Source organism: Lolium rigidum, chromosome 4 (genome assembly GCF_022539505.1).
Source record: "Lolium rigidum isolate FL_2022 chromosome 4, APGP_CSIRO_Lrig_0.1, whole genome shotgun sequence".
In the NCBI taxonomy this organism is placed as follows: Eukaryota; Viridiplantae; Streptophyta; class Magnoliopsida; order Poales; family Poaceae; genus Lolium; species Lolium rigidum.
In genome coordinates this window covers 28,786,886-28,798,872 of record NC_061511.1, presented here as the reverse complement: position 1 = coordinate 28,798,872, position 11,987 = coordinate 28,786,886, and the positions used below count along the sequence as shown (strand labels likewise).

General features: G+C 44.6%; 1 protein-coding gene across 1 annotated transcript; it reads right to left on the bottom strand.

Annotated features, from left to right (window-relative positions):
- Window positions 1-2,155: 2,155 nt before the first annotated feature.
- Window positions 2,156-11,385, bottom strand: LOC124646815 (probable alpha,alpha-trehalose-phosphate synthase [UDP-forming] 2). Its single transcript, XM_047186870.1, has 17 exons — window positions 10,623-11,385; window positions 10,016-10,116; window positions 9,546-9,934; window positions 7,670-7,784; window positions 7,344-7,445; window positions 6,971-7,121; window positions 6,074-6,162; window positions 5,827-5,875; window positions 5,568-5,668; window positions 5,239-5,426; window positions 4,985-5,102; window positions 4,142-4,321; window positions 3,927-4,049; window positions 3,762-3,849; window positions 3,545-3,675; window positions 3,238-3,345; window positions 2,156-2,606 (listed from the first exon to the last, which is right to left on the bottom strand). Exons 1-17 carry the CDS (start codon window positions 11,383-11,385, stop codon window positions 2,355-2,357), a joined length of 3,048 nt encoding a protein of 1,015 aa, XP_047042826.1. The 3' UTR covers window positions 2,156-2,354.
- Window positions 11,386-11,987: the final 602 nt, after the last annotated feature.

Here is an 11,987-nt window from a genome sequence, read left to right as displayed (position 1 = left end):
GCAAGCCTCTGCTGAGCTCTAGCTCCCCGTACTCGATATTTCAATTCCGTGATCCCGATGGATACGAAGCTAAGCGGACTCGCCGGTTCGAGGTCTTTGAGATGGACCGCAGCTACCGCCCGTGGCAGCGCAATGGCCGATGGAGCAAGGTGCAGGACCTTGACGGCCAGGCTCTCTTCGTGTCCCCGCCATGCTCCAAGAGTGCGCCTCCTGCAGGCCATGGAGCGCGGGAAGACTGCATCTACTTCGTGCATCAGATGGGTCCGTGGAAACCAGAAGATCCACTCGGCGACTCCGGCGTGTTCAGCATGCGAGACGGGACGATCTCGCGGCCGTTGCTGCCGGAGCCTGCGGCGCTGTCGGCTTCACTACCGTGGAGCTACCGGTTTCCTGCCTGGGTTTTTCCGGTTGATTGAAGGTTTATAATTCAAGTTTGAGCTACATGATGGCTTCTCATCTAATCTGCAGCTCTACGACAATTTTTTAGTTAACTCTTTGCTAAAACATAGTAGTACTCGTCTTGGTCAGTTAAACTTTGTAAAGTTTTTTATTAGAATCATTATGAATATACTTTCATATTATATGTATTTGATATTGTACACGTTGATTTGAGAGCCGTACAAGATCTATATTTTTAATCACTCGGTGGTCAGATCATATACATACTAACACAATGGTACAAATCTTTTCTTCGGCTGTAATGTGGTGAATGTGAGCAAATAAACCAAATAGCGGCTGCAGCATCACAACATATTTTCGATAAAGAGCAGCAGAACAACATGGACAAGATCGTAACACATTGTTCAGTTGTTCAACTTGTAAAACAAGAAGGAAAGGTTAATCTGCTACAAACTAAACTCCACTTCCAGTGACTTTTCTTCGGCTGTAATGTGGTGAACGTGAGCAAATAAGCCAAATAGTGACTGCAGAATCACAACATATTTTCGATAAAGAGCAGAAGCACCACATGGACAAGGTCATAACACATTGTTCAGTTGTTCAACTTGTAAAACAAAAAGGATAGGTTAATCTGCTCCAAACTAAACTCCACAAACCAACGAAACAAGAACTTCTCTCCCTTTCCCCTCTCTACAGAAGGAGGAGGCGAAACGGAGCGACCAGTCTTCTCCACCTTCACCGCCGGCAAGATCTCGGGTTCCTCTCCCCTCCGTCGGCCGCCCCGGCGGCGGGAGGGTAGGGGAACCCAGGATCTTCGATTCCAGCATGTAGATAGGCGTGAGATAGGTGTGCGTGCCGCCGGCGACGAATAATGTATCCGCGGCTGGGATCCGGCGTCCTGGCGGGCGGATCTGCTTCCCGGACGGCGACGGCGAGGCAGCTTCGGCGTCGTTGAGGTGGGCTTTTGTTCTCTCCGATTTGCTGCTCCCAGGGTGGATTATCTCCGGATCCGGGCGGGAATCGGGTGAGATGCGTCTTGGAGATGGTCGGCGTCGTGTGCCGGCTTCGTCCAGAGGGTTGCTGCACTGGAGTGGGTGGCGAGGTATGAAGGTTGGGGCCCCGGCGTTCTTCCTCGACGTGTTCGACGGGAAGCGGCGGAGCTTCGCTCTGAGGAGTGACGGGGTTCCTCCCCGGCCGACGAGCCCCAGAGACGATGGTGCTGCTGTTTACAGCGGACGACTATTGAGGTCCACAAAGGAGCAAGTCTCCGATGGTATCTCCTCTGAGCTGGAAGCGTGGTTAGTCCGTCTTTTTCTTCTCCGGCGGCGGGGATTGCGACTAGACACGATCTGGATGTGCTCAAGGACCTGGAGGGCTATCATTGTAATTTTTTATTTTTCTAGGGGTCTTTGTGCAAATTCCTATGTCTACTATCATCTGGATCTTTCCAGATATGGCCACGTTTGCTGTAATCTCCAAGGTTAAGCTAATGATAATTCGTGGTTTGCTCAAAAATAAAAACTAAACTCCACTCCCTGCATACCAACTTGACAGGCCAGACATAAAGGACAGAAGAACATGCCTAAATTGATATTGATGCAAAGATGCATAGACAAATGGGCTTGCAAAGATGCACCCACATGTGTGGTTTTCACTGAATTTGCAAGACAGAAACATGCCAACAAGAGTGGACAGTTAATTAACAAAGCACCATAGAAAGAAAATTTTGATTTGAATAAAACCTACAAAAGAATTATAACTTCGGTAACAGCAATTTAATGGTTTTACAGCATCACGTGCATCGACAAAAACTTGTGCGGTTGTAAATCAGCCGCAAAGTGATGAATATTTTCCAACCTCTTCAACTATATGTACAGTTTTTCCTATTCTTTTTTTGCTTACCCTAGGATTTTGCACATGTATACGTATTTGAAAGGGGCACCTCAGTGGCCACTCTACAACTGCGAGCCATCATCGTCTACTATGTCCAGGGAAGCCTCAGAATTTGCAAGACCACGGAGCAAGGTGACAACATCACTCGTTCCCTCAAGCTTGTACTTTGCTCGAGAGCATTCCCTGCCAACAGTACACGAGAAGTAGTTCTCAGCCTTGAGGCCGTCGAACATGATGCTGGTGCAATCTTCTTGCCCCGCCTTTGCCTTCGATTCACGTTGAATAAAGTAGGGAAGGGTATAGACGTCTTCATCCTGAAAAATGTGGTAATACCATTCAACATGGTACTTGAGCATTCCCAATGACTTTCATACAATCTAAGCTTCATATAATCTAAGCTTCATATAAAATGCATAAAATCCTAAACTGCTGATCATATATTTCTCGACTTAGGAACATGCTAAACATGTGAAAGAAAATGCATATACATGACGACATCGTTGGAAGTTGATTTCACCTCTAACAATTACATTTTCTAACTATGAATATCCACAATAGTGGTCTCTATGAATATTGAATGCATCACTGGACCTTTGGGTATATTATTGTGACGTGATAATTTTGATTTTATGTTGTTCTGGAAGGATCTGAACTTCTATATATATAACAGAAAGGGAGAAACAGTTTTTTCATCAAGTTGAACCTTTGTCCTCTCTGTTTCAAAAATATTGTGTCTGTTTTCTCATTATATACTGGGTGATCTCTTCTTTGATGCAGTACATAGAAGAAAAATACGGTGAAAATGATATAATAGGTGCCTTATAATTTTTTTAAGGACTCCCTTGACCCCAAACATCATTATTCATATTAACTGTTTGTCCTGTCTCATTTTGTTCAACTAAAGTAACATAAATAACAACACAGTGGAGAAAATTCAGTAATTACCTTTGCAAGGAAGTGACCTATGCACAAGACAAAGTCGATTGGAGTGGTTATGTTTTTTGACTTTCTTCTGCGACCTAACTCTTTAATGATTTCATTAACAGCATTACCCTGGACAAAAAGATGAATCAGTTTATAGAACGCAGGCACGCAGCCAACAACCAATATGTTGCATCTTCTATTTAAGTAAAGGATGGATCAGTTCAAAAAATATAGCTAACAACCATTATGTTCCACCTTTCTATCTTATTTTGCTTGCATAACCACTGAAACATTTCTGTATCGATTACAGAACTATAAAAGAGCTGACCTTGGTGACTCCCACAGGGCGCACCTCAATTGAGCGTCTGCCTTGAACAATATCAGCACTTCGATTTGATGATGAATACGACCCCAAGTGTTGTAACATATCCTTTGCCTGGTTTCTTCCAAAATCATCATCTGCGGAACATTTGCATGAAACATAGAAACATAAACCTTTTGGTTTGTGTCGATACTGGTACCATGAATGTAAGTTGAATATTTACCTGAGTATTTATAGTTCCATACAAATGATTTTTCACGCTGTTCTAGGTAAGAATTTGGGGTTCTTCTAGTGAAGTATTCAATAACTTTCTGGAAAATATTAGCATAAGTCAGAAGAGTAAACACAAAATTGCAACAACAGAACACAGTTCACCGTGTACACGCACCTTTACACTGTCAGAGCAACCAATTTCAAGATCTTCAGTTGCTGTGGCCATCCATTCTTCAGTGGTTCGCTGTAAAAACATCCCGTTCTCTGCCGCCAACCACATTTCGAACTCTCCGAAGTTCTACATGCAGGAAATGGTTATGTGATTTTCAGCCAGAGATTTGACTATATATAAATAATGCAAGCAGAAAATGAGAATCGTTAAGAGATTACTTCCTCGAGAATAATTCTGCCATAACCACTGACAACAATTACAGTCGTATCCTCATCGTCACAAAGGGTTTTCAGAGGTCCCTTAAACTCAGGTTTCAACTTCAGTTTCATGCTTGCGGTTTGGTCAGAAGCCCCTATCTCAAAGGATTGGACCTGTTCAGTCAACGTTTCATGAAAACCCTGTATAGAAACACAGTTGTTAGCTGCTCTGTGGAGTAAATGTTCCACCAAAGTGCACCAAAAGTTATTAGATGACAGAACACACATAAATCATAATGTGAGGAAAATCATCACAAAAGTGAGAAGGCATCTAAGATCAGTTACATCTTCCTCCTTTATTCAGAAGGAAGATATCACTACACGATTTGTAAGATTTTATTTCCTGAAGGAAATTGTATTGTGATTATGTGAATCTAGTTTGACATATTATAACATTTCTTATTGAAATGAAAGAAAATGAGGATGTCCAGCCAAAACAATCTATAAAACTCGGAAGACTTTATTTGCAGTGAGTTGCCCGCTATTATCTTGAATAATGTCTAAAAGTGGGGCTTCAGCTTAAGTTTGAACCCAAAAATTAAGTAGGTTGGCTCGCCATGTCTTGATTTTATTCAATAATAACCCCAAGTTGCAAAACGACAAGTTCATTTAAGAGTGAGCGTCAAATACACCAGATGCAAACACAGCTGTACTCTACCTAAATAAGGCATAATGTAATCATCCAATTATTAGTGTTAATTAAAGATGATGGTTTCGTCAGTATCAGAAAATTTTCTGAAAAAACAATGGAGACCAAGTAAGCAGCAATTTATAATGGGTTACAGAGAAATTCTGCAATCTTACCAATATGAGCAAACGACTTCTGGATTGTGCGTATCGTGAAGTTGTTTCTTCAATTGGGAGCACAACAATAGGTTGTTTTGTATGTACTGGAGCTTTAGTAGCTGTTTTATGTAGCTCGCTGCAGGAAAAGAAAAATTATGACTGTTAGATCCCAATATTAGTAAGAAAAAATTGTGTATCGTCAAGAAGAAATCCAGTCAGCTGATAAATACTAGTCTTCCAAACTCCACGCTAAATTGGCATTAGCCCCTCACCGGACATAGTCTTCAGCCCAGTTTTGTGCACTGTATGCTGAAACCAGTTTATAATTATGCCTATGCCGTTCCTCTCTATCATGAGCTGGCATAGCCAAAGCAGCTTTTATGGAGTTTGCAACCTCTGCAGTATCCCACGGGTTTACAATAATAGCACCAGCCCCAAGAGACTGTGCTGCTCCAGCAAACTGAAAATAGGATAACAGCAAGGCATGTACCATTGAATACATTTAACAAGAAATGGGGAAATATATAACATGCAAATGTAAACTAACCACATCAGTACCAGGAGGTACCTACAAATATTAGGCAGATTGAAATCTGCTTACCTCGCTCAATATCAGAACACCTTTATTTGATTCTTGACAGGCAACAAATTCATAGCTTACAAGGTTCATACCATCTCTCAGTGATGTTACCAGAGCCACATCTGAGCAACACCGAGTAAAAAAAATAAAACATGCTCAGTTACTCACTAGTAGTAGAACATAATAATAAGTGAAAGCACATGTGACAGATTTGAGGAAATAATGACAACAAGCTGTTGAAGGTTATGCATTTAATTTTGAAAAGGGTTGGGAGAATCACCAGTGACTGCATAAAGAGCGCACAGATCAGGAAAATCAACAGTCTGGTCCTGTAAGATAAAAACATCCAAAAAAATTACTTGTATTTCTCTCTCAAACCGCAATACACAAAATGCTCAAAATTAACATATTTATTGTAGTAGTGGTGATTCAGATGTATTTTGACACAACCATGCATTAGTACTAGTCTAGACTGGTCCCAAATAAAGCAAATATTAAGTTTGTGCATGTAGGGGGAGGGGACAAACCAGATGGTGAATAGGAGTGGTTCTAATCGTTCCAAATCGACCATTTACACGTGCAACCAATTCGTGCACTTGACTTGCTAGCCTTCGATCTATTCATGGAGTAAATAAAACATTAACAAACGTGAAACAATCATTAAAACGTAGAAACGATACCTTGTAATAATCTCCTGAAGGTTAATTGTTACACCTAAGAACTACTCCCTCTGGTCGTGTTTAATCAACGCAGACATAGTAAATACATAAGCTGTTCTCTATTCACACTTCGCGTCAATTTTATCTGACCGGAGGGAGTACCTATAGAGACCATCATATCCCTCCAGTGCCTTATATTTTTTGAAACACCAAGGTGGTGTAATTTCACTAAACAATAGTCAATGACCACAATCTCTAGTTGTGGATGCAAAATTCCAGAATATCCGACTATCCAAGCGGTATTAGACTATTCATCTAAAAATAAGAGAACAGAAATATTTCCATAAGTAGGAAATGAAGTTATAATGCATATCAGCCTACTATCTTGAGAATTGAGATTCTTAATCGAAGCAATATTATTTTTATATAATTACCTGTTACTAAATTATAAATATCTCCAATGATTTCTATAAACAATTCTTCCTAAGATTCTAAGAAACCCAATCTTGCAGAAGTTTCTGTTTCGGACATGACACTTCAAGAATTACCAGATCTTGTATTTCATCCGCAAGAAGTGTCAGCAACAAATGTTTGGAGTTACATTACTTCAGTTACTACAAGCTAGATTATTTCTGGAAGCATAACAACACACTGTACCGAGAACAATCGTAAACTCAATCAAGTGAACCTTCTGCATGCCAATCATATGAGTTATCTGTGCAAAAGACACCAAAAAATTGTAAACACCAATGAAATGGATCTTACATTCAGGTACGTCACTTCTGGTAGGCACTGCAATCTGCAGTAGAACCACCTTCTCATTCATACCATTGTTTTCCTCAAGATATTTCTCAAAGGCCAGCACCTTTTGAAGTAATCCTTTAATCATGTCAAAACGGTCAACACCCAGCATTACCTATCACATTAGCAAGCAACAACCAATCAAAATAAAGGAAATTGTTGATTATCAAGAAGTGTACATGATGCACCAAACAAATTCAAAGAGATAAGGGAAATGTGCTAAATGAACTGAGGTGATACACACACGTTTTGTTGCATTGCAGTGGACTTTTTTACAGATTGTGTTACACAGAGCCTCAAAAACAATAACTTAGAAGTATATGACTTATCTTTGTACCTGTCGACCAGCAAAAATGCTTTTGAAATCAGCTATTTTTGCTTTGACTTCTGGAAGCTCCAAAGTTTCTTTGAATTTACTCGAGTCAATCCCGATTGGAAACTGGGTATTTAAGCAAAGTGAGTATCAAATAATCATTTTCTTGCATGCGCAAACAGATAATTTCAAATGTTCTGAATGTTGATGAGGTTTAGATATCATGATGAAAAAGGTAGTAAGCTTTGAGTGTGAGAGTAGAAAATCAAAATCATTTAATATTGATATTGGAAATCATTTTGAAAGTTTCAGATAAGATACAAATATAAATTAGAAGTTCTCATACATACAGCTTCAACCTTCACAATCCTCCCTTCGACCTCAACACCTTCTAGGTAACTCTCAAGTCCAAGAAGGCTGGTGCAAGCACTCACAAAGTGCCTTGCATAATCATACGTATGAAAACTGAAAAAAAAAAAGGAATCATCTACGTTATGACCAGCTCAATATTCAAACTGGAAAAGAACATACGAGACAATATCAACTAGAGGAAAAAATAATTTAATGCGGACCAATGTACACCTATTGATTCTAAACCACTGCTACATTTAAAAACATGCATTTTTGTAATGGGGGGGCTTATGTGCAAAACGTGGTTATAAGGATGTGTGCTCTCCCAGGTGGAGAGACACGGAGAGATTCCCCAAAAGATTATATTGTATCGGCACTATGGTTTAAATCCTAGCCCACCCTTAGCCATCACCGTTTATATTCATGGTAGCTGTGTTGCATTCATGCCCCTCCCTTGGCTCCCTGCATCATCCTAGAAGCGAAAATAACAACCTCATTCTTGGGAGGGCATCAACTGCCGGCTTGATGGCAGGAGTAGGAACTCCACTGCCATGTGGCTGGATTTATGTGGAAGCTGGGCTACTAGGAAGGAGCTGATGGTTCCCCAGAACCCAGACAGCACAGGCTGTGTTTCCTCTGCTGCCTTGGGTCGTTATGTATTTGGGCTAATCCAGTGCTGTTCTTGTGGGTGCTGAACTGCTGATGTGCACGCAATCCTTTATGTGAAGACTATGCTAGTGGAGGGAGTGTTGGATGTTGCCAGATTTGAGTTGTAAAGACTTGTCGCAGTTGTAGCAGATACACATGCTTTATGATATGTGCAGCAACGCTCTATTAGAACAGATGAGTACAAAGAAGATGGAGGAAATAAAGAAAGCAAGTGGAAAAACTGCCACTGAGGCAAGCAGCACAGAAGAACCAGAGTGCTGAGACTGCTGTCCTCATTGGTCACTTAGGGAGAATTGAGGAGCCTACTGCAGGCATGGAAGTATCAGAACGCCAAATGAGGTGAAGCTAGAGGGGGGGGGGGGGAATTGCCTGAGTTGCTCGGCCAGACTAATCCTAGGGACAAAAGGAGAGGAGCACTACTTGCGGATACATGTACTGAACCTGCAAAGAAGAATGGCATAGAATGGAGGATGTGGAACCCCACTAATTCAGGGATAGCGGCATGGTTGATGACCTCTGTTTCTCCAGCTACTGCCAGGATAGTGAATGCAGTGGTGATATGGAAAACATTGAGAATATGTACTTTCGGCAAGGCAATATGATGATAATGGAAAATGTTCAGAGCAAGGTAGATGCACTAAAAGAGGGATGAAAACTGTCCAGGAGTATGCCAGCCAGCTGCACTTACTATGACCCATTGATCTGGTGGAGTTGAAATAAGATAGGCATGTCAGCAACACAGGATGGTTACATATTTTGTAAAAGGCCTGAGTTCAAAACTTGAGAACAAGAGAGCTGCTAATGTGCCACCACAGAACCTGCCTACAGTGGAGGATGAAATTTAAGACTCAAGTGGAGATCTGGGTGCGAGCGATAGACAGAAACAACCTTGCAAGATCAGCATATGTTTCTTTCAACAGGGATTGCTACAACTGGGCAGAGAACACATCTGAAATTGGCGCATTGGTATGGGAGGAACTCTGCCTAGTCACCATTGCGGAAACAGTGGGGAAAGTAGCAGAAAAGAAATCCAACATAAAGCATCACAATTCAGAACATCTCGTTGGCTTTAACATAAGCCAAAACTCAAGCTAGGGCTCTTGCATCTACTTATGTAAACAAACCTTCGTATATAATAGATAGTTGATTCAGGAGCCTCCAAACATGTGACATGAAAAGACAAGTTTTAGAGGAGGAAGAACTCACCCGACCAAGTCAGACTTCAGCACTGCCTTCAACAGGTCCAGGCGGTTCGGTAGTGCTCGATAAATTTCAGATGAGGGGAACGGCGTGTGAAGGAACCATCCCACCTTCATGTTGATGTCATGCTTCTTCAATAGAGAGGGGAGGAGCATCAAGTGATAGTCATGGCACCATACGATGTCTCCTTTCTCATAGATTTGGCACACGACATCCGCGAACATCTGGTTGGCTTTCTCATAAGCTTTGAGCTGTGACTTGTAGTCTTTTGTCTTGCTGAACCTGTAATCCTGTGGCAGCCCAATGTAATGAAATAGTGGCCACAGAATATTATTACAGTACCCGCTGTAGTATTGGTCCACCAGCTCTTGATCCATGAACACAGGAAAGCACCTCTGTCACAGTCAGATGAGAACCACGTGACAATTTACACATAAAAAGATGTTAATGACAATAATGTGCCAGATTTAACCAACCATGGTCGAGGTGAGTTTATCCATGACGATTGTTTGCTCCTCCTTGTCGGGGATGGATACACCAGGCCAGCCGACCCATTTCATTTTCACCCCGGTCACACCTGTGGCATCATAATTCAGAACATCACCTCCAGGACAAAACTGGCTCAGAGAGGAATATAACTGAACACAAATTTGCCAAGGTATGCATTAGAATTGACTGAAGATGGTGGCCTCTGATTTTTTTTCTAAACGCAAACAGGCAAAACACCTATGGAGAATGGCAGACTAGACGAAACTAGATTGGTTTTACTACAGTGCCCAAGGCCTACGGATGTCATCACTCATCTGTATCTGTACCAGCCTGAAATAGATGAAGTGCATAAAGGCATGTACGTTGCTCTGGGCTCTGGCTGTGGTCTCACGAACGAAGCACAAGCAAATCTATAGTGCAAGTTCACAGGCACGCAAGAATTTCATGAACACTTCCTGACTTCGTATCTGAAAACTGTTGCCAGTAATTTACCTGGGCAGTCTAGCTAGTTAATGGAAAGTATGTGCTCCGTTGTCATACATCGCATCATGTTGCCAGCCAAAGATGTGGGGAGTCCTCGATCAGGGAATATACCTCGTAGAGCGCTGACGAGACCACCCGAACTGTCAGCGTAGTCCCAGCCGTCTCCGAGGCGCTTCACCGTCACGGGAAGACGATTTGCGACGATGAGGATCCGACCCTCCGGTCCTAGAATCGCGGGTAGGCAGCTGGCTGGGGCGGACGACGCTGATTCGAGCGGGCGTTGGAGCGCGGTTTCCGGCGCTGCGCCTGCGCCGCTGGCGTCGGTGGTGCCGTCGCCGCGAACCCGGGCGCTCGGGACGAGGCCCGAGGCGGGCTCCCCGGTGTCCTCGTCCTCGCGCAACGGCGAGTCGGCGTCCACTGCTGCCGTGGAGGAGGAAGCGGAGGAGGCGGAGGAGGGCAGGTAGGGCGCGATGCTGCTCCCCCGCAGTACCCGCTCCAGCAGGAACTTAGTCGTCGCCGCGTCGTCGCCGTAGCGCGGGAAGGGGCCGGCGGGAGTGGCGCCATGCCCTCCGAGGTCTCGGAGGAGGCAGCGGTGGTCCCCGGGGTCCTCGTCCTCGCGCTCCGCCGGGTCGGCGTCCGCTGCTGCCGTAGAGGAGGAAGCGGAGGAGGAGGAGGCGGAGGAGGGCAGGTAGGGCGCGATGCTGCTCCCCCGCAGTATCCGCTCCAGCAGGAACTTAGTCGTCGCTGCGTCGTCGCCGTAGAGCGGGAGGGGGTCGGCGGGAACGGCGCCATGCCCTCCGCGGTCCCGGAGGAGGCAGCGGCGGTGCGCGGCGCTCGGTCCGCCCACCTCCAGCGGTGGCGCGGCGTGCAGCATTGCGCCGAACACCTAGCGGGCGACGGCGAGAGCGAGCGGCGGGATGGAGAGGGGGGAATTGGTGCGTGGTTGTTGTGGGCCCCTTGTGGCCGTTGCGGTTCGCTCTTTCTAGAAGATACGGAACGGGATTCGACGGCGCGCTGTATCCGAAAACGGCGCCGTTGTGGGCCCGAGTCGTCAGTGACAGCGGAAAGGTCGGTTCGTGAACTCGTGTGAAGCCAATTCGTTCGTGATCAAACTTTTTGCGGCGGACTGTTTTGGTTTTTTGAGTTTTTATGGCATCTCCAGCGGCGAGACACCGGAAATGCGTCTGGGGCTTGTTCCAGCGGGGTGACGCAAAGTGATCGGGCCGTCCGCGGAGACGCAAACATGGTCCAAATATGCGTCAGGTTTGCATCTCCGCGGACGCTCGGCGGACGCGGAAAATGTCCGCTCGGTCCTCGCGCGGGCCCGCCTGGCAGTGACACAACTGCTTCGTCTTCCGCGGTATTACTTCCGGGCGGCGCGCTGCAGCCTTTGCAGGGCCGCGTTAATGGCGTGCCTCGGCTTCCGCGAGCGTGCGCGCGCGTCGATGCGTCTTCTCCGCCGCGATGCGGCACCGA

Bases quoted from the DNA above. Each gene is read 5' to 3' on its own strand.
- LOC124646815 (XM_047186870.1), bottom strand. From the start codon at position 11,385: ATGCTGCACGCCGCGCCACCGCTGGAGGTGGGCGGACCGAGCGCCGCG. The intron at 5,103-5,238 runs GTGAGGGGCTAA...CTTTTCCTGCAG, and splicing joins TGGGCTGAAGACTATGTCCG to CGAGCTACATAAAACAGCTA. The intron at 4,050-4,141 runs GTAATCTCTTAA...TCCTGCATGTAG, and splicing joins GCAGAATTATTCTCGAGGAA to AACTTCGGAGAGTTCGAAAT.